Source organism: Haliotis cracherodii, unplaced genomic scaffold, assembly GCF_022045235.1.
Source record: "Haliotis cracherodii isolate W230 unplaced genomic scaffold, xgHalCrac1.p SCAF_7, whole genome shotgun sequence".
Lineage (NCBI taxonomy): Eukaryota > Metazoa > Mollusca > Gastropoda > Lepetellida > Haliotidae > Haliotis > Haliotis cracherodii.
In genome coordinates, this window is record NW_027266330.1 from 41,140,368 (window position 1) to 41,164,283 (window position 23,916).

General features: G+C 41.6%; 1 protein-coding gene across 1 annotated transcript in view; it reads left to right on the plus strand.

Annotated features, from left to right (window-relative positions):
- Positions 1–23,916, plus strand: part of LOC139447972 (integrator complex subunit 4-like) — a 34,827-nt gene that overhangs the window by 5,474 nt on the left and 5,437 nt on the right. Inside the window, exons 4-16 of the mRNA XM_071229473.1 lie at positions 576–749; positions 2,086–2,225; positions 4,139–4,262; positions 6,312–6,383; positions 6,627–6,801; positions 7,179–7,384; positions 10,793–10,935; positions 17,458–17,573; positions 18,507–18,640; positions 18,923–19,077; positions 20,776–20,869; positions 22,146–22,217; positions 23,713–23,900. Of these exons, the coding sequence (XP_071085574.1) occupies positions 576–749; positions 2,086–2,225; positions 4,139–4,262; positions 6,312–6,383; positions 6,627–6,801; positions 7,179–7,384; positions 10,793–10,935; positions 17,458–17,573; positions 18,507–18,640; positions 18,923–19,077; positions 20,776–20,869; positions 22,146–22,217; positions 23,713–23,900 (1,793 nt within the window). The remainder of the gene's footprint in view (positions 1–575; positions 750–2,085; positions 2,226–4,138; positions 4,263–6,311; positions 6,384–6,626; positions 6,802–7,178; positions 7,385–10,792; positions 10,936–17,457; positions 17,574–18,506; positions 18,641–18,922; positions 19,078–20,775; positions 20,870–22,145; positions 22,218–23,712; positions 23,901–23,916) is intronic.

Here is a 23,916-nt window from a genome sequence, read left to right on the forward strand (position 1 = left end):
TGTATACATGTTCTTGCTTCTGTCCTACAGTACCCGGTATGACTCTGTATACATGTTCTTGCTTCTGTCCTACAGCACCTGTGTGACTCTGTATACATGATCTAGCTTCTGTCCTACAGCACCTGTGTGACTCTGTATACATGTTCTTGCTTCTGTCCTACAGCACCTGTGTGACTCTGTATGTATACATGTTCTTGCTTCTGTCCTACAGCACCTGTGTGACTCTGTATACATGTTCTTGCTTCTGTCCTACAGCATCTGTGTGACTCTGTATGCATGTTCTTGCTTCTGTCCTACAGCACCTGTTTGACTCTTTATACATGTTCTTGCTTCTGTCCTACAGCACCCGTGTGACTGTATGTGTACATGTTCTTGCTTCTGTCCTACAGCACCTGTGTGACTCTGTATGTATACATGTTCTTGCTTCTGTCCTACAGCACCTGTGTGACTCTGTATGTATACATGTTCTTGCTTCTGTCCTACAGCACCTGTGTGACTCTGTATACATGTTCTTGCTTCTGTCCTACAGCACCTGTGTGACTGTATGTGTACATGTTCTTGCTTCTGTCCTACAGCACCTGTGTGACTCGGCCCATAGTGTGAGAAGCAGCTGCCTTGATCTGATTGGAGTGTTGTGGTCAACTGATTCCAAAGATGAAGGTGAAAATCAAACTGATATGCAGAAACTTCTAACCAAATTCTTCAGTGATCAAGATCCTCGTGTGAGAACAAGTGCTTTTCAAGCAATGGTATGTTATTTGAACAACCCTTCGGGTACATTACAAATTGTAATTACAAAGTCAGGATGAACTGTCAACATTGCAGGTTTGTTCATGTCGTGTGTTATTGCAGGTTTGTTCATGTGTGTTATTGCAGGTTTGTTCATGTCGTGTGTTATTGCAGGTTTGTTCATGTCGTGTGTTATTGCAGGTTTGTTCATGTCGTGTGTTATTGCAGATTTGTTCATGTCGTGTGTTATTGCAGGTTTGTTCATGTCATGTGTTATTGCAGGTTTGTTCATGCCGTGTGTTATTGCAGGTTTGTTCATGTCGTGTGTTATTGCAGGTTTGTTCATGTCGTGTGTTATTGCAGGTTTGTTCATGTCGTGTGTTGTTGCAGGTTTGTTCATGTCGTGTGTTATTGCAGGTTTGTTCATGTCGTGTGTTGTTGCTGGTTTGTTCATGTCGTGTGTTGTTGCTGGTTTGTTCATGTCGTGTGTTGTTGCAGGTTTGTTCATGTCGTGTGTTGTTGCTGGTTTGTTCATATCGTGTGTTATTGCAGGTTTGTTCATGTCGTGTGTTGTTGCTGGTTTGTTCATGTCGTGTGTTGTTGCTGGTTTGTTCATGTCGTGTGTTATTGCAGGTTTGTTCATGTCGTGTGTTATTGCAGGTTTGTTCATGTCGTGTGTTATTGCAGGTTTGTTCATGTCGTGTGTTATTGCAGGTTTGTTCATGTCGTGTGTTATTGCAGGTTTGTTCATGTCGTGTGTTATTGCAAGTTTGTTCATGTCGTGTGTTGTTGCAGGTTTGTTCATGTCGTGTGTTATTGCTGGTTTGTTCATGTGTGTTATTGCAGGTTTGTTCATGTCGTGTGTTATTGCAGGTTTGTTCATGTCGTGTGTTATTGCAGGTTTGTTCATGTCGTGTGTTATTGCAGGTTTGTTCATGTCGTGTGTTATTGCAGGTTTGTTCATGTCGTGTGTTATTGCTGGTTTGTTCATGTGTGTTATTGCAGGTTTGTTCATGTCGTGTGTTATTGCAGGTTTGTTCATGTTGTGTGTTATTGCAGGTTTGTTCATGTCGTGTGTTATTGCAGGTTTGTTCATGTCGTGTGTTATTGCAGGTTTGTTCATGTCGTGTGTTATTGCAGGTTTGTTCATGTCGTGTGTTATTGCAGATTTGTTCATGTCGTGTGTTGTTGCTGGTTTGTTCATGTCGTGTGTTATTGCAGGTTTGTTCATGTCATGTATTATTGCAGGTTTGTTCATGTCGTGTGTTGTTGCTGGTTTGTTCATGTCGTGTGTTATTGCAGGTTTGTTCATGTCGTGTGTTATTGCAGGTTTGTTCATGTCGTGTGTTATTGCAGGTGAGTTTCCACCAGCGTGGCTTGCAGCTTGACCTAAGTATTCACCAGCATGCATGTCAGGCATTCACAGATGACTATGAGGATGTGCGGAGGGCAGCAGTCAAAGTGGTGTGGGTTCTATGTCATCTCTACCCAGAAAGGTGAGCTCACTTACTAAATTAAGTCTTTGTTGTTTTGTCATGTTGTTTTTTGGAGTGATAAGCAGTATAAATTAATAAGGGCAATTCTTTTTTAAGATTTGTACTATGATGACATGTACTCTGCTGGACAAGAGAGAGATGGACAAGGAGATGTGTGATTTCCTAAATTTATCTCTTTGTTAGTTTCTGAGTCCTTAGTTTTCTTCACTTGTGGTTTCAAAGGTTCTTTGTCAGAATTACTTTTCTCACAGTTGTCGATATCCATATCGTCTTAGAGGGCCATCTGTGGTAGGAACTTCCGCACTCTAGTGGGCGGAGCTTACACGAGTGATCTGACAGGTCACTATGACATCATGATAACACACGAATTTCTTTGGTTAATGTGTAAATGTGTGACGTCATGTAAACACCCACATGGGCCGTTTGACAACAAGGACGTATGTTTTAATGGTAATAAATATCCATCAAACACTTCCAAGACTTTTCAACAAACAATTAGTCTTTGGTTTTTGTCTTCACTTCTTCATAAAATGATAAACTGGAATGTCCACGATTTATCCAACACAGTCCAACACACAAATTATAGTTCTGAGCTGTTCTCTGGACGAGAACAAAATATGTTTGGCGTGATGAATAAGAGCAGTGAAATTGAACAAAAAAACATAATATGTGTTGGGGCACCAATCGTTATCCTGTTGTGTACGGTATATCTGCAGTTTTATGAATAGCATTTCTCACAATATATACGGCAATCAGTGATTTCAACAGTGTTTTTCTTTGTTGTTTTCGGCTTGCCTTCATCTAGAATCCGGATGACAACAATCGTATAACAAAACCTGGTAATGGTCAAAAATATTTTCTAGTGATGAAAGTAGTTTTTTGTCTTTTTCGGGACCTGTTTTCATTGCCCAGTAGCAATGTGTTTTGGCAAAGTCAGAAAAGCCAAAGCTCCTCATGCCGAAGTAACTCGATCCGTGAAAGTTGGTGGGTCCAAGTGATCCAGGTCCCTGTTGATTGGCATGCCAAATGTCATTTGCATAAGGCCATCCATATTTTTTGTATGTGTTTCTCCCCTTAAGCCTCAACTAACTAGAGGGCAGGCGGACAAAATATAATCTATTACTTATAAAAAAATGTCTTTCAATAATTGTTAAAGTTATTTTATGATATTTGAAAAAATAATTTAAACCCTTGGTACTAGTGCCTGTGTGTGTCTGTGATTCAGTCTGGTGCCTGTGTGTGTCTGTGTTCATCCTGGTGCCTGTATCCGTGTTCATCCTGGTTCCTGTGTCTGTGTTTCAGTCTGGTGCCGGTATCTGTGGTTCATCCTGGTGCCGGTATCTGTGTTTCAGTCTGGTGCCGGTATCTGTGTTTCAACCTGGTGCCGGTGTCTGTGTTTCAGTCTGGTGCCGGTGTCTGTGTTTCAGTCTGGTGCCTGTGTGTGTCTGTGTTTCAGTCTGGTGCCTGTGTGTGTCTGTGTTTCAGTCTGGTGCCGGTATCTGTGTTTCAACCTGGTGCCGGTATCTGTGTTTCAACCTGGTGCCGGTATCTGTGTTTCAGTCTGGTGCCTGTGTGTGTCTGTGTTTCAGTCTGGTGCCTGTGTGTGTGTTTCAGTCTGGTGCCTGTGTGTATCTGTGTTTCAGTCTGGTGCCTGTGTCTGTGTTTCAGTCTGGTGCCTGTGTGTGTCTGTGTTTCAGTCTGGTGCCTGTGTCTGTGTTTCAGTCTGGTGCCTGTGTGTGTCTGTGATTCAGTCTGGTGCCTGTGTGTATCTGTGTATCAGTCTGGTGCCTGTGTGTGTGTTTCAGTCTGGTGCCTGTGTGTGTCTGTGTTTCAGTCTGGTGCCTGTGTGTGTGTTTCAGTCTGGTGCCTGTGTGTGTCTGTGTTTCAGTCTGGTGCCCGTGTCTGTGTTTCAGTCTGGTGCCTGTGTGTGAATCGTCAATGGAGGAGCTGCGCCTAGTGGATGATGGCTTCGCTAAAATCTGTAACATGATCAACGACATCTCTGTGAAGGTTCGGGTAGAAGCTGCCTCTCTGCTGGTAAGTTTCCCCTAATTACCATGGTTACAACGTGGGATGTTACTCCCTTAGATGAATCTGACATTGTCTATTTGTATAAAGGCTAATCATTTATTTCGCAAAATAAATCTGAGATCTGATGCTGGTACCAGGCCTAAAGTACTTCGGAAATGCTGGGAAAATGCTTTTTTCCCGTTAAAAATAGTCTTTTGCTATTGTAATATTGAGTGACTACCAATCGACCTACATGTGGTTGGAAGTATTTCAGTCACAAGGAATCCTATCGACAAGTTTACAGGAGAACAAGTAGAACAAAAACAGTAAGTTCACATTTATTTTAAGTCCAATGTTGGCAGTCTAAAACAGACTATAGAAATTTGAGCATGTGACTACGTTATAATGATAATAATTTAGTCTTCATAAAATATCTAATACACACAAAAGAAATCATATTGAGAAAATTCTAGATGTGCATCTACAATAACAAAATGACGCTGCGTTTGTTTTGTCAACACTCCTCCCATGATGCATGTTACATTATACTTACATAATACTTAAGGGTGGTCTCAAAAACGAAACCTGGACATAAAAGGATATAGTGTACAAGCTTATGAGCAGAAGGTATCCCCGACTTGTAAAATTCAGGAGGAAATTAAAGTTACAATTAATGTTTTCGGACTGCACTAAATGTTGCCAATTTCGATACACTGCACATGGAGAGCAGTTTTCATGGGAAAATATTCCATCCTGTCGATGAGGTCACATTATCTCCTCACCATTCATCGAAGTCAGGGCTTCCAGATCATTTACTTTGATGAATCATTCCACTCACTACACATGGCTATCGGCAGATGGACAAAAAGCACCTATGGTACCATCAGGTCAAGGTAATCATGGCATTGTCTTGCACACCGCAAGACTGAAAAAGAAAACTGGTGATTTTCATAAGGAGATTATAGGAGGAGATATGTTCATTGTCTGGTTGCAACATCAGCTATTTCCATTTTAAACAACCTTAGTGTCATTGTCATGGATAATGTCAGTTTATATAATGTTTGGGAATCAAATACTGTCACACAAACCATGATTAGTCTGAAGGCGACCATACAGGAATATATGACATTGTCGACTTCAGACCAGCTGAATAAGAAACCAGTAAAGTACAAGACGTGTGCTTGCGGCACAACACTGTCATATTGTCTTAAGTACGCCAGTCAGACATTGTGAGCTCTAACCTATTGTGCCTATCCTCGATTACTGTGGGTGGTTTGTGGCAAGACATAACACAGCATTCAAGCTCACACATGTCAAAGGGAGGATCAACTCAGTCTTTGCTAGACATCAGCCTTGTTGAACCAGTTATCATATATACCTTTGGGTGATAGTACAGATTCATAGTCATCATCAGGAGGGATAGATGCTTCCTCAAGAAATCATCTGTAGAATAACAAATACTTATTGATTCCAAAAAAGCAAACTTCCAATACTCATCCCATTTCATAGCTCTTAACTAGTCCATCATGTTTCCAAGCAAATATAATGCAGTACAAATCCTTAATTGCTACCCTATCAATGCATGTCAATTAAGAACAATAACAGCAATATTTTGAGACCACCCCCAACTCTGGTGACATTTGCACCTGGGAGAATGCACGGGCCGGTGTGAGGTCATCACCTCGGGACAGGTGTTAGGTAATTACCTCAGGTTATTGGACTTTTCATACATGCATGACAACACACAAATATTTTCTAACTTTATCATCATTTTACCTGTAAAAGTACATTTTAAGGGTAATCACAATGTCAATTAGGCTAGATTAGGTCAATTCGGTTATTTTGATATATATGCTCTTTTTATAGTCCTATGTCTCGTATTTATTACATGAAGCCAGAAAAGCAGTTTTCTAGCATTTCCGACAGTACTTTAGTGCCGTTTTATGATTTCAGTCATGTATGAGGCCTCAGCAGTATATGAATTGTTTAAAATGTATTTGCCTATATGTTATGTTTTCTGCCATTCAAGCCTTCTGTCACTGCGAGACACATTTTTCCATGTTTTGGTATTTCAAGGGCTCTCTACATCAAGTCAGTCCTCGATTCCTGGAACAAACCCTGGATAAAAAACTCATGTCTAACATGAGGGTAAGTAGGGACATTCAATCCTGGTCAATAAAATCCTGTACTGTACTGCCTGCCTTGTCTTGTCCTGGTATAGAGCTAACCTTAGGACTTGAACTTTCCATAAAGAAATCCATAGAGCATTATGATTTGTTAATTATGAATAAATGGTTATTGCCTATTTCTATGTTCTTCATTTGATCTTTTTCAAGAAACAAGATTTGATGAGTTTAGATTCAAGCAATCATTGTGTTTTGTTGCTGATAGAGGAAGCACAGTGCACATGAACGTGCCAAGGAGCACTTCCAGTCTGGGGAATGGTCGACTGGCCAGAAATGGGCTGATGATGCACCCAAGGAAGAAATAGATCCGGAAAATATCAACCTCATGAACATTGGAGCATGTGGAGCTTTCATACATGGGCTTGAGGATGAGTTTTATGGTAAGTTTCAAAGGTAGCCAGGTATGAATTTTATCCTAGAAGGCTACTTTGTTTCTTTGAAACTTGTTTCTGATAAAAAAGTCCAGTTTGTTGAGGGATGTGATGTGGCTATGTTTGTGGTGGTGTCCCTGTTGCAGAACACGGAGAGACATGAGGCATGGAAGGGATCATGCTGATGCATGGTACACCAACAACACCTTGCGTTATAGTCAGTAGTTCTAGTTCAAAGTGTGAACACTGACATACACTGTGGCTCCATTCCTCTGATGGCAGTTTATGACACATACCCCTGAATCTTGAATTGATACAATATGTGAATTGAAAATGTATTGTCAGAGCAACCTTTTGTGACAAACCGTACATGTGGTGTGTTGTAGAGGTGCGTAATGCAGCTCTTGACTCACTGTGTGAGCTGGCCGCTCAGTCCAGGGTGTTTGCCAACCTGTCCCAGGATAGCATCATTGACATGTTCAACGATGAGATTGAGAGCGTGCGTCTGAATGCCATCAACAGTTTGAGGAAAATCTCCCACCACATCGTGCTCCGACAAGACCAGCTGGAGATCATCCTAGGTGTCCTCCAGGTAGGTTCACAGATCTGTCATATTAGTAGGTTCACTGATCTGTCATATTAGTAGGTTCAGAGATCTGTCATATTAGTAGGTTCACAGATCTGTCATATTAGTAGGTTCACAGATCTGTCATATTAGTAGGTTCACAGATCTGTCATATTAGTAGGTTCACAGATCTGTCATATTAGTAGGTTCACAGATCTGTCATATTAGTAGGTTCACAGATCTGTCATATTAGTAGGTTCACTAATCTGTCATATTAGTAGGTTCACAGATCTGTCATATCAGTAGGTTCACAGATCTGTCATATTAGTAGGTTCACAGATCTGTCATATTAGTAGGTTCACAGACCTGTCATATTAGTAGGTTCACAGATCTGTCATATTAGTAGGTTCACTGATCTGTCATATTAGTAGGTTCACAGATCTGTCATATTAGTAGGTTCACTGATCTGTCATATTAGTAGGTTCACAGATCTGTCATATTAGTAGGTTCACTGATCTGTCATATTAGTAGGTTCACTGATCTGTCATATTAGTAGGTTCACAGATCTGTCATATTAGTAGGTTCACAGATCTGTCATATTAGTAGGTTCACTGATCTGTCATATTAGGAGGTTGACAGATCTGTCATATTAGTAGGTTCACTGATCTGTCATATTAGTAGGTTCACAGATCTGTCATATTAGTAGGTTCACTGATCTGTCATATTAGGAGGTTCACAGATCTGTCATATTAGTAGGTTCACAGATCTGTCATATTAGTAGGTTCACTGATCTGTCATATTAGTAGGGTCACTAATCTGTCATATTAGTAGGTTCACAGATCTGTCATATTAGTAGGTTCACTGATCTGTCATATTAGGAGGTTGACAGATCTGTCATATTAGTAGGTTCACTGATCTGTCATATTAGTAGGGTCACTGATTTGTCATATTAGTAGGTTCACAGATCTGTCATATTAGTAGGTTCACTGATCTGTCATATTAGTAGGGTCACTGATTTGTCATATTAGTAGGTTCACAGATCTGTCATATTAGTAGGTTCACTGATCTGTCATATTAGTAGGGTCACTGATTTGTCATATTAGTAGGTTCACAGATCTGTCATATTAGTAGGTTCACTGATCTGTCATATTAGGAGGTTCACAGATCTGTCATATTAGTAGGTTCACTGATCTGTCATATTAGGAGGTTCACAGATCTGTCATATTAGTAGGTTCACAGATCTGTCATATTAGTAGGTTCACAGATCTGTCATATTAGTAGGGTCACTAATCTGTCATATTAGTAGGTTCACAGATCTGTCATATTAGTAGGTTCACTGATCTGTCATATTAGTAGGTTCACTGATCTGTCATATTAGTAGGTTCACAGATCTGTCATATTAGTAGGTTCACAGATCTGTCATATTAGTAGGTTCACTGATCTGTCATATTAGTAGGGTCACTAATCTGTCATATTAGTAGGTTCACAGATCTGTCATATTAGTAGGTTCACTGATCTGTCATATTAGTAGGGTCACTAATCTGTCATATTAGTAGGTTCACAGATCTGTCATATTAGTAGGTTCACTGATCTGTCATATTAGGAGGTTAACAGATCTGTCATATTAGTAGGTTCACAGATCTGTCATATTAGGAGGTTGACTGATTTGTCATATTAGTAGGGTCACTAATCTGTCATATTAGTAGGTTCACTGATCTGTCATATAGTAGGTTCACAGATCTGTCATATTAGGAGGTTCACAGATCTGTCATATTAGTAGGTTCACAGATCTGTCATATAGTAGGTTCACTGATCTGTCATATTAGTAGGTTCACAGATCTGTCATATTAGTAGGTTCACAGATCTGTCATATTAGGAGGTTGACAGATCTGTCATATTAGTAGGTTCACAGATCTGTCATATTAGTAGGTTCACAGATCTGTCATATTAGTAGGTTCACAGATCTGTCATATTAGTAGGTTCACAGATCTGTCATATTAGGAGGTTGACTGATCTGTCATATTAGTAGGTTCACAGATCTGTCATATTAGTAGGGTCACTGATTTGTCATATTAGTAGGGTCACTAATCTGTCATATTAGTAGGTTCACAGATCTGTCATATTAGTAGGTTCACAGATCTGTCATATTAGTAGGTTCACAGATCTGTCATATTAGTAGGTTCAGAGATCTGTCATATTAGTAGGTTCAGAGATCTGTCATATTAGTGGGTTCACAGATCTGTCATATTAGTAGGTTCACAGATCTGTCATACCGTATTCGACGTAATAAGCGCCCAGGGCGCTCTCAAAATTAGAAATAGGGGTCTCTTATTAGAATATTATTTTGGCAGAAAAAAACAGAGTTGAAAGATAAATTTTGTGGTTTATGCTGACGTTCTGAACTGTTTTATATACGACAGATATATCTTTCCAGAATTTAATTGCCCATAATTAAGGGTGCATATAACGCACGAGTGCGTATTATACACAAATAAATAAGTCTTGTGTACATTGATCAATCAGAAGGGACCTAAAAGGGAATGCTAATTGGGATTGTTCACTTGCCAATATATTAGCAAATATCGCAGTGGGCGCTTATTAGAGCGGGGCGCTAATTATGTTGAATACGGTATTAGTAGGTTCACAGATCTGTCATATTAGGAGGTTCACTGATCTGTCATATTAGTAGGTTCACAGATCTGTCATATTAGTAGGTTCACAGATCTGTCATATTAGGAGGTTCACTGATCTGTCATATTAGTAGGTTCACAGATCTGTCATATTAGTAGGTTCACAGATCTGTCATATTAGTAGGTTCACTGATCTGTCTTGTAGGTAGGTTCACAGATCTGCCTTGTAGGTAGGTTCACAGATCTGTCTTGTAGGTAGGTTCACATATTGGTCGTATTCGTAGATTCATAGAGCTACCTTGTAGGTAGGTTCACAGATACGCCTTGTAGGTAGGTTCACATATTGGTCTTATTCGTAGGTTCATAGATCTGCCTTGTAGGTAGGTTCACATATTGGTCTTATTCGTAGATTCATAGATCTACCTTGTAGGTAGGTTCGCAGATACGCCTTGTAGGTAGGTTCACATATTGGTCTTATTAGTAGGTTCACAGATCTGCCTTGTAGGTAAGTTCACAGATCTGCCTTGTAGGTAGGTTCAAATATTGGTCTTATTCGTAGATTCATAGATCTGCCTTGTAGGTAGGTTCACATATTGGTCTTATTCTTGGATTCATAGATCTGCCTTGTAGGTAGGTTCACAGATCTGTCTTGTAGGTAGGTTCACAGATCTGTGACCAAAAAGCTGAAATAGTTAGAAGTCATCCTTTATCACTCACAACTAGTTGTCACTGGTCCAATATATGGCGTATCTCTTTCCTTTGCCGGTAAATGCAGCTGGAACACAACTTTACTTTCTTTTCACAGGATTTTTCTGGAGGAACACGTACAGACCTGCGAGATATGCTGTGTGACATGCGTCTTTCTAACAAGGAGTGTCTAAACGACACTGTGCTGGCTCTGTTAGACAACCTTCGCAGATACCCCCAGGACAGGACCTCAGTCTGGAAGTACGTACTCACACCAACCTGCCATACACGTAGTACAGTCGACCAACATATCATATACACTGTTCCACACACCGATGTGCTGTACATGTACAATAAGCCAGTGTGCTGTACGTGTTGTAACAAAACCAGTGTGCTGTACATGTTGTACAATAAACCAGTGTGCTCTACGTGTTGTACAATAAACCAGTGTGCTGTACGTGTTGTACAATAAACCAGTGTGCTGTAAGTGTTGTACAGTAAACCAGTGTGCTGTACATGTTGTACAATAAACCAGTGTGCTGTACGTGTTGTAACAAAACCAGTGTGCTGTAAGTGTTGTACAGTAAACCAGTGTGCTGTACGTGTTGTACAATAAACCAGTGTGCTGTAAGTGTTGTACAATAAACCAGTGTGCTGTAAGTGTTGTACAATAAACCAGTGTGCTGTACATGTTGTACAATAAACCAGTGTGCTGTACGTGTTGTACAATAAACCAGTGTGCTGTAAGTGTTGTACAATAAACCAGTGTGCTGTACATGTTGTACAATAAACCAGTGTGCTGTACGTGTTGTACAATAAACCAGTGTGCTGTAAGTGTTGTACAATAAACCAGTGTGCTGTAAGTGTTGTACAATAAACCTGTGTGCTGTACGTGTTGTACAATAAACCAGTGTGCTGTACGTGTTGTACAGTAAACCAGTGTGCTGTACATGTTGTACAATAAACCTGTGTGCTGTAAGTGTTGTACAATAAACCAGTGTGCTGTACGTGTTGTACAATAAACCAGTGTGCTGTAAGTGTTGTACAATAAACCAGTGTGCTGTACATGTTGTACAATAAACCAGTGTGCTGTACATGTTGTACAATAAACCTGTGTGCTGTAAGTGTTGTACAGTAAACCAGTGTGCTGTACATGTTGTACAATAAACCAGTGTGCTGTACGTGTTGTACAATAAACCAGTGTGCTGTAAGGGTTGTACAATAAACCAGTGTGCTGTACATGTTGTACAATAAACCAGTGTGCTGTACATGTTGTACAATAAACCTGTGTGCTGTAAGTGTTGTACAGTAAACCTGTGTGCTGTACATGTACAATAAACCAGTGTGCTGTACGTGTTGTACAGTAAACCTGTGTGCTGTACGTGTTGTACAATAAACCAGTGTGCTGTACGTGTTGTACAATAAACCAGTGTGCTGTACGTGTTGTACAGTAAACCTGTGTGCTGTAAGTGTTGTACAATAAACCTGTGTGCTGTACGTGTTGTACAGTAAACCTGTGTGCTGTACGTGTTGTACAATAAACCTGTGTGCTGTACGTGTTGTACAATAAACCAGTGTGCTGTACGTGTTGTACAATAAACCAGTGTGCTGTACCTGTTGTACAGTAAACCAGTGTGCTGTACGTGTTGTACAGTAAACCTGTGTGCTGTAAGTGTTGTACAGTAAACCAGTGTGCTGTACATGTTGTACAGTAAACCTGTGTGCTGTAAGTGTTGTACAATAAACCAGTGTGCTGTAAGTGTTGTACAATAAACCAGTGTGCTGTACGTGTTGTACAATAAACCTGTGTGCTGTACGTGTTGTACAATAAACCTGTGTGCTGTACGTGTTGTACAATAAACCTGTGTGCTGTACGTGTTGTACAATAAACCAGTGTGCTGTAAGTGTTGTACAGTAAACCAGTGTGCTGTACATGTTGTACAGTAAACCTGTGTGCTGTAAGTGTTGTACAATAAACCTGTGTGCTGTACGTGTTGTACAATAAACCTGTGTGCTGTACGTGTTGTACAATAAACCAGTGTGCTGTACGTGTTGTACAATAAACCTGTGTGCTGTACGTGTTGTACAATAAACCTGTGTGCTGTACGTGTTGTACAATAAACCTGTGTGCTGTACGTGTTGTACAATAAACCAGTGTGCTGTAAGTGTTGTACAGTAAACCAGTGTGCTGTACATGTACAATAAGCCAGTGTGCTGTACATGTACAATAAGCCAGTGTGCTGTACGTGTTGTACAATAAACCAGTGTGCTGTACGTGTTGTACAATAAACCTGTGTGCTGTAAGTGTTGTACAATAAACCAGTGTGCTGTAAGTGTTGTACAGTAAACCAGTGTGCTGTAAGTGTTGTACAATAAACCTGTGTGCTGTAAGTGTTGTACAGTAAACCAGTGAGCTGTAAGTGTTGTACAATAAACCAGTGTGCTGTAAGTGTTGTACAATAAACCTGTGTGCTGTAAGTGTTGTACAGTAAACCAGTGAGCTGTAAGTGTTGTACAATAAACCAGTGTGCTGTAAGTGTTGTACAATAAACCAGTGTGCTGTACATGTTGTACAATAAACCTGTGTGCTGTACATGTTGTACAATAAACCAGTGTGCTGTAAGTGTTGTACAATAAACCAGTGTGCTGTACATGTTGTACAATAAACCTGTGTGCTGTACATGTTGTACAATAAACCAGTGTGCTGTACGTGTTGTACAATAAACCTGTGTGCTGTACGTGTTGTACAATAAACCAGTGTGCTGTAAGTGTTGTACAATAAACCTGTGTGCTGTACGTGTTGTACAGTAAACCAGTGTGCTGTACGTGTTGTACAGTAAACCAGTGTGCTGTACGTGTTGTACAATAAACCTGTGTGCTGTAAGTGTTGTACAGTAAACCAGTGTGCTGTACGTGTTGTACAATAAACCAGTGTGCTGTACGTGTTGTACAGTAAACCAGTGTGCTGTACGTGTTGTACAGTAAACCAGTGTGCTGTAAGTGTTGTACAGTAAACCAGTGTGCTGTAAGTGTTGTACAGTAAACCAGTGTGCTGTAAGTGTTGTACAGTAAACCTGTGTGCTGTAAGTCTTGTACAGTAAACCAGTGTGCTGTACGTGTTGTACAGTAAACCAGTGTGCTGTAAGTGTTGTACAGTAAACCAGTGTGCTGTACATGTTGTACAGTAAACCTGTGTGCTGTAAGTGTTGTACAATAAACCAGTGTGCTGTACGTGTTGTACAATAAACCAGTGTGCTGTACGTGTTGTACAATAAACCAGTGTGCTGTACGTGTTGTACAATAAACCAGTGTGCTGTACGTGTTGTACAATAAACCAGTGTGCTGTACGTGTTGTACAATAAACCAGTGTGCTGTACGTGTTGTACAATAAACCTGTGTGCTGTAAGTGTTGTACAATAAACCAGTGTGCTGTACGTGTTGTACAATAAACCAGTGTGCTGTACGTGTTGTACAATAAACCAGTGTGCTGTACGTGTTGTACAATAAACCAGTGTGCTGTACATGTTGTACAGTAAACCAGTGTGCTGTAAGTGTTGTACAATAAACCAGTGTGCTGTACGTGTTGTACAATAAACCAGTGTGCTGTACGTGTTGTACAATAAACCAGTGTGCTGTACGTGTTGTAACAAAACCAGTGTGCTGTACGTGTTGTACAATAGACCAGTGTGCTGTAAGTGTTGTACAATAAACCTGTGTGCTGTACGTGTTGTACAGTAAACCAGTGTGCTGTACGTGTTGTACAGTAAACCAGTGTGCTGTACGTGTTGTACAATAAACCTGTGTGCTGTAAGTGTTGTACAGTAAACCAGTGTGCTGTAAGTGTTGTACAGTAAACCTGTGTGCTGTACGTGTTGTAGAATAAACCAGTGTGCTGTACGTGTTGTACAATAAACCTGTGTGCTGTACGTGTTGTACAGTAAACCTGTGTGCTGTACGTGTTGTACAATAAACCAGTGTGCTGTACGTGTTGTACAGTAAACCAGTGTGCTGTAAGTGTTGTACAGTAAACCAGTGTGCTGTAAGTGTTGTACAGTAAACCAGTGTGCTGTAAGTGTTGTACAGTAAACCTGTGTGCTGTAAGTCTTGTACAGTAAACCAGTGTGCTGTACGTGTTGTACAGTAAACCTGTGTGCTGTAAGTGTTGTACAGTAAACCAGTGTGCTGTACGTGTTGTACAGTAAACCAGTGTGCTGTAAGTGTTGTACAGTAAACCAGTGTGCTGTACGTGTTGTACAGTAAACCAGTGTGCTGTACATGTTGTACAGTAAACCTGTGTGCTGTAAGTGTTGTACAATAAACCAGTGTGCTGTACGTGTTGTACAATAAACCAGTGTGCTGTACGTGTTGTACAATAAACCAGTGTGCTGTACGTGTTGTACAATAAACCAGTGTGCTGTACGTGTTGTACAATAAACCAGTGTGCTGTACGTGTTGTACAATAAACCAGTGTGCTGTACGTGTTGTACAATAAACCTGTGTGCTGTAAGTCTTGTACAGTAAACCAGTGTGCTGTACGTGTTGTACAGTAAACCAGTGTGCTGTAAGTGTTGTACAGTAAACCAGTGTGCTGTACATGTTGTACAGTAAACCTGTGTGCTGTAAGTGTTGTACAATAAACCAGTGTGCTGTATGTGTTGTACAATAAACCAGTGTGCTGTACGTGTTGTACAATAAACCAGTGTGCTGTACGTGTTGTACAATAAACCAGTGTGCTGTACGTGTTGTACAATAAACCAGTGTGCTGTACGTGTTGTACAATAAACCTGTGTGCTGTAAGTGTTGTACAATAAACCAGTGTGCTGTACGTGTTGTACAATAAACCAGTGTGCTGTACGTGTTGTACAATAAACCAGTGTGCTGTACGTGTTGTACAATAAACCAGTGTGCTGTACATGTTGTACAGTAAACCAGTGTGCTGTAAGTGTTGTACAATAAACCAGTGTGCTGTACGTGTTGTACAATAAACCAGTGTGCTGTACGTGTTGTACAATAAACCAGTGTGCTGTACGTGTTGTAACAAAACCAGTGTGCTGTACGTGTTGTACAATAGACCAGTGTGCTGTAAGTGTTGTACAATAAACCAGTGTGCTGTAAGTGTTGTGCAATAAACCAGTGTGCTGTACGTGTTGTAACAAAACCAGTGTGCTGTACGTGTTGTACAATAAACCAGTGTGCTGTACGTGTTGTAACAAAACCAATGTGCTGTAAGTGTTGTAACAAAACCAGTGTGCTGTACGTGTTGTACAATAAACCAGTGTGCTGTACATGTTGTAACAAAACCAGTGTGCTCTACGTGTTGTACAATAAACCAGTGTGCTGTACATGTTGTAACAAAACCAGTGTGCTGTAAGTGTTGTACAATAAACCAGTGTGCTGTACGTGTTGTACAATAAACCAGTGTGCTGTACATGTTGTAACAAAACCAGTGTGCTGTACGTGTTGTACAATAAACCAGTGTGCTGTACATGTTGTAACAAAAGCAGTGTGCTGTAAGTGTTGTACAATAAACCAGTGTGCTGTACGTGTTGTACAATAAACCAGTGTGCTGTACGTGTTGTAACAAAACCAGTGTGCTGTACGTGTTGTACAATAAACCAGTGTGCTGTACATGTTGTTCAATAAACCTGTGTGCTGTACGTGTTGTACAATAAACCAGTGTGCTGTACATGTTGTACAATAAACTTGTGTGCTGTAAGTGTTGTACAATAAACCAGTGTGCTGTAAGTGTTGTACAATAAACCAATAATACACATAGTACAGTGAACCAATGTGTTATTCACATAGTACAGTGAATCAGTGTGTTATTCACATAGTACAGTGAACCAATGTGTTATTCACATAGTACAGTGAACCAAGTGTTATTCACGTAGGACAATGAACCTTTGTGTTAAACGCATTGTACAGTGCACAAAAGTGTTATTCACATAGTACAGTCAACCAAAGTGTTATTCACATAGTACAGTGAACCAATGTGTTATACACATAGTACAGTCAATCAGTGTGTTATTCACATAGTACAGTGAACCAGTGTTATGCACATAGTACAGTGAACCAGTGTTATTCACTTTGTACAGTGAACCAGTGTTATGCACATAGTACAGTGAACCAGTGTTATGCACATAGTACAGTGAACCAGTGTTATGCACATAGTACAGTGAACCAGTGTTATTCACATAGTACAGTGAACCAGTGTTATGCACATAGTACAGTGAACCAGTGTTATTCACTTTGTACAGTGAACCAGTGTTATGCACATAGTACAGAGAACCAATGTGTTATTCACATAGTACAGAGAACCAAGTGTTATTCACATAGTACAATGAACCAATCTGTTCTTCACATAGTACAGTGAACCAGTGTTATTCACATAGTACAGTGAACCAGTGTTATGCACATAGTACAGTGAACCAGTGTTATTCACATAGTACAGTGAACCAGTGTTATTCACATAGTACAGTGAACTAGTGTGTTATGCACATCACAATTGAAATCATTGTTTTAATACAATGGCCTGAAACATGGAGGATAGTTTGAGATAGTAGTTCATTGAGATACACTCAAGTAATAAAGACATAGCAGCAAGATGTTTTTTGTATGCTCAGACATAGTTGGTCGTGTGTACATGTATCTTTACTGAGATGACAGTGCACAGTCCCCAACTGATAATGGTGGATATGACCATCAGTCTTAGAATGATCTGTCTGTTTAGTAACGTTTCATCCTTCAAGAAATTGCTGTATTTGTGCCTCTGGCATGTTGCAGATGCTCCATGTTTCTGGGGAAGCACCACCCCCAGCTGTGCCTCACCCAGGCGCGAGAACTGCTGTGTATTCACCCCTACTTCAACACACCAGTCCCGGACATGGACGACCCAGCCTGTATCCTTCGTTTGACAGTGTCAGCTCTCTTAGCAGAATGTATTGTGCTCATGTGATGCATGTTCAACTTGATGTGTATGTCACTGATATAGAAGACTGAAGGGACCTGGCTCAGAATATGGCCACAGCACGCCATATCTTGTCGTACAATGTCACTAAATTAGTTTCATTTGCTGGCTTGATTATTTATGGAATGCTGTGTTATAGCGGGAATAAATTCATTCAAATTTTGGAGAAAAGTTCATTCAATGAATGATCGGAGTAAGATTTCCTGCCAAGCAACAAATGGTTGTTGGTTGTGTCATTTTAGAACTTCATTTATGAGCAAGAATATTCACAACTTTTGTTTCACTAACCTCGGTAGAAAAATGTCACAATCAGACATTTTGGGTTTGTCCTGTGTGGATGTCTGACACATTGTTTATTTGCATTGATGCATTTTGGTGTTGGGGAAGTAGTATATTCTGGAAACATTCGTAACTAATAAAGACACCACCTGACTTCAGACATTAAATCGGAGAGAGGAAGGTCAGGGGTTCGGTCCCAGGCCACGTCAAACTAACGCTTGGCATTAAGGTCGCCTGACGCTTGACATCAAGGGGCTAATACAAGGACAGGTCAGTTCAGAGTCAGTATACTGTGTCTGTGTGGGGTATTCATGTTAAACTGCGGCATGGCATAAAATCAGCAATAGGCTGGACTAGAGCTAGCGCACACGCACGCACGCACGCACGCACGCACGCACGCACGCACGCACACACACATGTGCATGCACGTCACCTTTAAGGAACCACTGACTATCACTGACTATCAAGGTTATCATTGTGAAGTGTATTATTTAACTCCATACATGGCCTGGAGGCCTTACATACAAAAACTATCTGGATGTTGATCGACAGTGAGCCATGAGTACATTCTCCTTGATGCCAGCAGATATTGCTATCCTGGTGCTGATGTTCAATGCATGTGTGGACTGTCCCACACTGATCCCCCTGCTGCAAGACCACACACTGAGACACTACACCTACCTGCGGGACAGCCAGCCCCACCTGGTGCCAGTCTTGTCGGTACGATGCATTCATACAACCTGTTGCTTATTCATTTGATGAACCAAGGGTATTAGGCATGGGTAGTTGCCATGTAGTTACTGGTTCAACCCCTTCTTTCACCAAAGTGCTGAACATGTGAACTGCATTACTGTGGGCTTTCCTCACATCAAGCTGGGATATAACTAAACTAGTGACTAAAGCCGTGTTAAACCCAAACTGACTAAATTTGATGGATAGAAATAATATGGAGGATGTCACTGGTCTTGTGTGGCTATTGACAGCCGATTGATGTATTCACAGGGTATAGAAAGACTTGAGCCTGGTGATGTGACAGCTAGAATGGCGGAGACTGACGTGAGCACTGCCCCCTTCCGTACTGAGTGTTTGGGAAGACTGTCCAGTCTGGCTGCCCTTGACAACGACACAGCCTCACAGCTACTCTCAACAACAGTCAGGTACTCACCTCTATCAGGTACACACAAGGCTCCATCACCTCTGTCAGGTACAAACAAGGCTCCATCACCTCTGTCAGGTACACACAAGCCTCAATTGCCTCTGCCAAGTACACACAAGGCTCCATTGCCTCTGTCAGGTACACACAAGCCTCAATTGCCTCTGCCAAGTACACACAAGGCTCCATTGCCTCTGTCAGGTACACACAAGCCTCAATTGCCTCTGTCAAGTACACACATGGCTCCATCACCTCTGTCAGGTACACACAAGGCTCCATCACCTCTGTCAAGTACACACAAGCCTCCATCACCTCTGTCAGGTACACACAAGCCTCCATCACCTCTGTCAGGTACACACAAGGCTCCATCACCTCTGTCAGGTACACACAAGCCTCCATCACGTCTGTCAGGTACACACAAGGCTCCATCACCTCTGTCAGGTACACACAAGCCTCCATCACCTCTGTCAGGTACACACAAGCCTCCATCACCTCTGTCAGGTACACACAAGCCTCCATCACCTCTGTCAGGTACACACAAGCCTCCATCACCTCTGTCAGGTACACACAAGCCTCCATCACCTCTGTCAGGTACACACAAGGCTCCATCACCTCTGTCAGGTACACACAACCCTCCATTGCCTCTGTCAGGTACACACAAGGCTCCATCACCTCTGTCAGGTACACACAAGCCTCCATCACCTCTGTCAGGTACACACAAGGCTCCATCACCTCTGTCAGGTACACACAAGCCTCCATCACCTCTGTCAAGTACACACAAGGCTCCATTGCCTCTGTCAGGTACACACAAGCCTCCATTGCCTCTGTCAAGTACACACTAGGCTCCATCACCTCTGTCAGGTACACACAAGGCTCCATCACCTCTGTCAGGTACAAACAAGGCTCCATTGCCTCTGTCAGGTACACACAAGGCTCCATCACCTCTGTCAGGAACACACAAGGCTCCATTGCCTCTGTCAGGTACACACAAGCCTCCATTGCCTCTGTCAAGTACACACAACCCTCCATCACCTCTGTCAGGAACACACAAGTCTCCATCACCTCTGTCAGGTATACACAAGCCTCCATTGCCTCTGTCAAGTACACAAAAGCCTCAATTGCCTCTGTGAAGTACACACATGGCTCCATCACCTCTTTCAAGTAAACACAAGCCTCCATTGCCTCTGTCAGGTATACACAAGCCTCCATCACCTCTGTCAAGTACACACAAGCCTCCATCACCTCTTTCAGGTACACACAAGCCTCCATTGCCTCTGTCAGGTATACACAAGCCTCCATTGCCTCTGTCAAGTATAAACAAGCCTCAATTGCCTCTGTCAAGTAGGGGCGGTCGGGTAGCCTAGTGGTTAAAGCGTTCGCTCGTCACGCCGAAGACCCGGGTTCGATTCCCGACATGGGTACAATGTGTGAAGCCCATTTCTGGTGTCCCCGGGGGGGTGATAGCTGGAATATTGCTAAAAGCGGCGTAAAACCATACTCACTCACTCACTCACTCACTCACTCACTCACTCACTCTGTCAAGTACACACAAGCATCCATTGCCTCTGTCAGGTACACACAAGGCTCCATTGCCTCTGTCAGGTACACACAAGGCTCCATCACCTCTGTCAAGTACACACAAGCCTCATGTACATGTTTCTGTATTTCCTGATCAGTGAATGTGCCTGCTTTATGTTGTCAGGGATCTGGAGAGGATGAAAGATCTAGACGAGCGGGTCTCAGCATCTGCAGAGTGCACATGCACCTTCCTGCAGAGTCAGCTCATCATAACCCAGGTAACACCCCACACGACATTTACTCATCCTGTCATGACACAGGTAACACCCCACACAACATTCACTCGCCCTGTTATGACCCAGGTAACACCCCACACGACATTCACTCATCCTGTCATGACACAGGTAGGTAACATCCAACACGACATTCACTCATCTTCTGCCATGAGCCAGTTAACACCCCACACGACGACATTCACTCTCTTCTTCTGTCACGAGCCAGTTAACACCCCACACGACGACATTCACTCTTCTTCCGTCATGACCCAGGTAATGCCCCTCAGGACATTCCTTTACCCTCTGGCTAGTCATCAAATTATATAACACCTACATTTTATTCAGTTGGTCTCGTGGTAGGGAGTCCGCCCGGAGAGCAGAGGGTTCGGGATAGGGTCCCCGGCGGCGTCATACCAAAAGGTGTTAAAAGATGGTACTTGTCACCCTGTCTAGGGCTCAGCGTTAAGTGGCTAAAACAAGGACTGGTCGGCTCGCAGTCAGTATACTGTGTCTGGAAGGGGTATTCATGTTAAACTGCGGCATGGTATCTCAGTGGGCTAGCACTATAAAGTTGGCGTTAGTCTGCACTACTACAAGCAGCCACACAAACACACACACGTGCATGCACATCGCTATGTAAGTGCAGTAATATTGAATGCGACGTTAAACCCTATTTCACCTCACCTTATTATCAGTGGTACGGATACCACTTTCATAACATTCACGGCATAAAAAGTAAATACCGTACAAAAAGGTTAGGGATCATGAATATTTTGGGGATATTTTTTATTGTGTAAACTGAGCACACAGTTTCATAAAATATCCCCAAATATATTCAGGATCCCTAACTTGTTTTGTTCAGTATATTAGCTGCAGGCACACAGCTGTGTGTGTGAACAAGGTTGGACTGAGTGTGATGCAGTGCCCACAAGAAATCTCCAAATGGCTGATTACATCATTGGGCCTGATTGTGTGATCAGCTATTACAGATTAGGAGCTTTTCAATTAAGTCTATCAGCCAGATTGTACATGTTCATTATCCAGGGAAACTTTTATGTTCTTCAATACATTGTGTGGTTTAAGTCTTAAACGGGCATTTAGAACTAGAAGGTGGAAGAACATGAAGACATGAAACATTTATGAATAACAATTTCATTTTGTTTTTAATAAACTTTCCAGGACTCCTTTTTGCCCCTTCATCAGGTGAGGAAAACTGTGTTTCATGTGTTCATTGTGCGCTCTGTTTGCTGTGACCTGATTGCTGGCGGTCTGCTTCCAGATCATGTCCCAGATGCAGGCATGTGTGGGGAGTCTGACAGCCTCCGACAACATCTTGGCTCCTATAGACAAGGTGAGCTGTGCTGGAACCATGGGCATGTCCTATATACTATCTTATGTCAAATGTTATATACTTGTCATAGAAACCTATATGGATGTTCCATTTACTTGGAATTCAACACAGTATCAGTGACAAGGTGCTCGATAAAATAAGAGTTGTCTCATGTTGAGGGTGCTCTGTGCACATGTAGAGTATGGGGAGAGTTATGTGTATCAAGTTCTCTGTGTACATGGTTTATATGTAGAGTATGAGGAGAGTTATGTGTATCAAGTTCTCTCTGTACATGGTTTATATGTAGAGTATGGGGAGAGTCATGTGTATCAAGTTCTCTGTGTACATGGTTTATATATAGAGTATGGGGAGAGCCATGTGTATCAAGTTCTCTGTGTACATGGTTTATATATAGAGTATGGGGAGAGCCATGTGTATCAAGTTCTCTCTGTACATGGTTTATATATAGAGTATGGGGAGAGTCATGTGTATCAAGTTCTCTCTGTACATGGTTTATATATAGAGTATGGGGAGAGTCGTGTGTATCAAGTTCTCTGTGTACATGGTTTATATGTAGAGTATGAGGAGAGTTATGTGTATCAAGTTCTCTCTGTACATGGTTTATATATAGAGTATGGGGAGAGTCACGTGTATCAAGTTCTCTGTGTACATGGTTTATATATAGAGTATGGGGAGAGTCGTGTGTATCAAGTTCTCTGTGTACATGGTTTATATATAGAGTATGGGGAGAGTCACATGTATCAAGTTCTCTATGTACATGGTTTATATATAGAGTATGGGGAGAGTCGTGTGTATCAAGTTTTCTGTGTACATGGTTTATATATAGAGTATGGGGAGAGTCATGTGTATCAAGTTCTCTGTGTACATGGTTTATATGTAGAGTATGGGGAGAGTTATGTGTATCAAGTTCTCTGTGTACATGGTTTATATGTAGAGTATGGGGAGAGTTATGTGTATCAAGTTCTCTGTGTACATGGTTTATATGTAGAGTATGAGGAGAGTTATGTGTATCAAGTTCTCTGTGTACATGGTTTATATGTAGAGTATGGGGAGAGTTATGTGTATCAAGTTCTCTCTGTACATGGTTTATATATAGAGTATGGGGAGAGTCATGTGTATCAAGTTCTCTGTGTACATGGTTTATATATAGAGTATGGGGAGAGTCGTGTGTATCAAGTTTTCTGTGTACATGGTTTATATGTAGAGTATGGGGAGAGTTATGTGTATCAAGTTCTCTGTGTACATGGTTTATATGTAGAGTATGGGGAGAGTTATGTGTATCAAGTTCTCTGTGTACATGGTTTATATGTAGAGTATGAGGAGAGTTATGTGTATCAAGTTCTCTGTGTACATGGTTTATATATAGAGTATAGGGAGAGTCATGTGTATCAAGTTCCCTGTATACATGTTGTGTTGCAAGTGTTGCAAGTGTTGTAAGTAGATGTGTGCTGCAGGTATTGTGTACACTCATGCCATAGGTCGTGTTGTGCTGCAGGTGCTGGAGCTGACAACCTGCCTGCAGACCTTGTTTCTAGGTCTGAGCAACACGGAGATTGGGCTCATCAAGCAGACAGAACTCAAGGCTATCACACTGCAGCTGAGGGTCATCCTCAGCAAGTCTTCACTGGTGGAACAGTTCAGGGCAACAGAAGCCTACAAGCAGTATCTTCAAGTAATTCACATGTAAGTGCTTTACTAC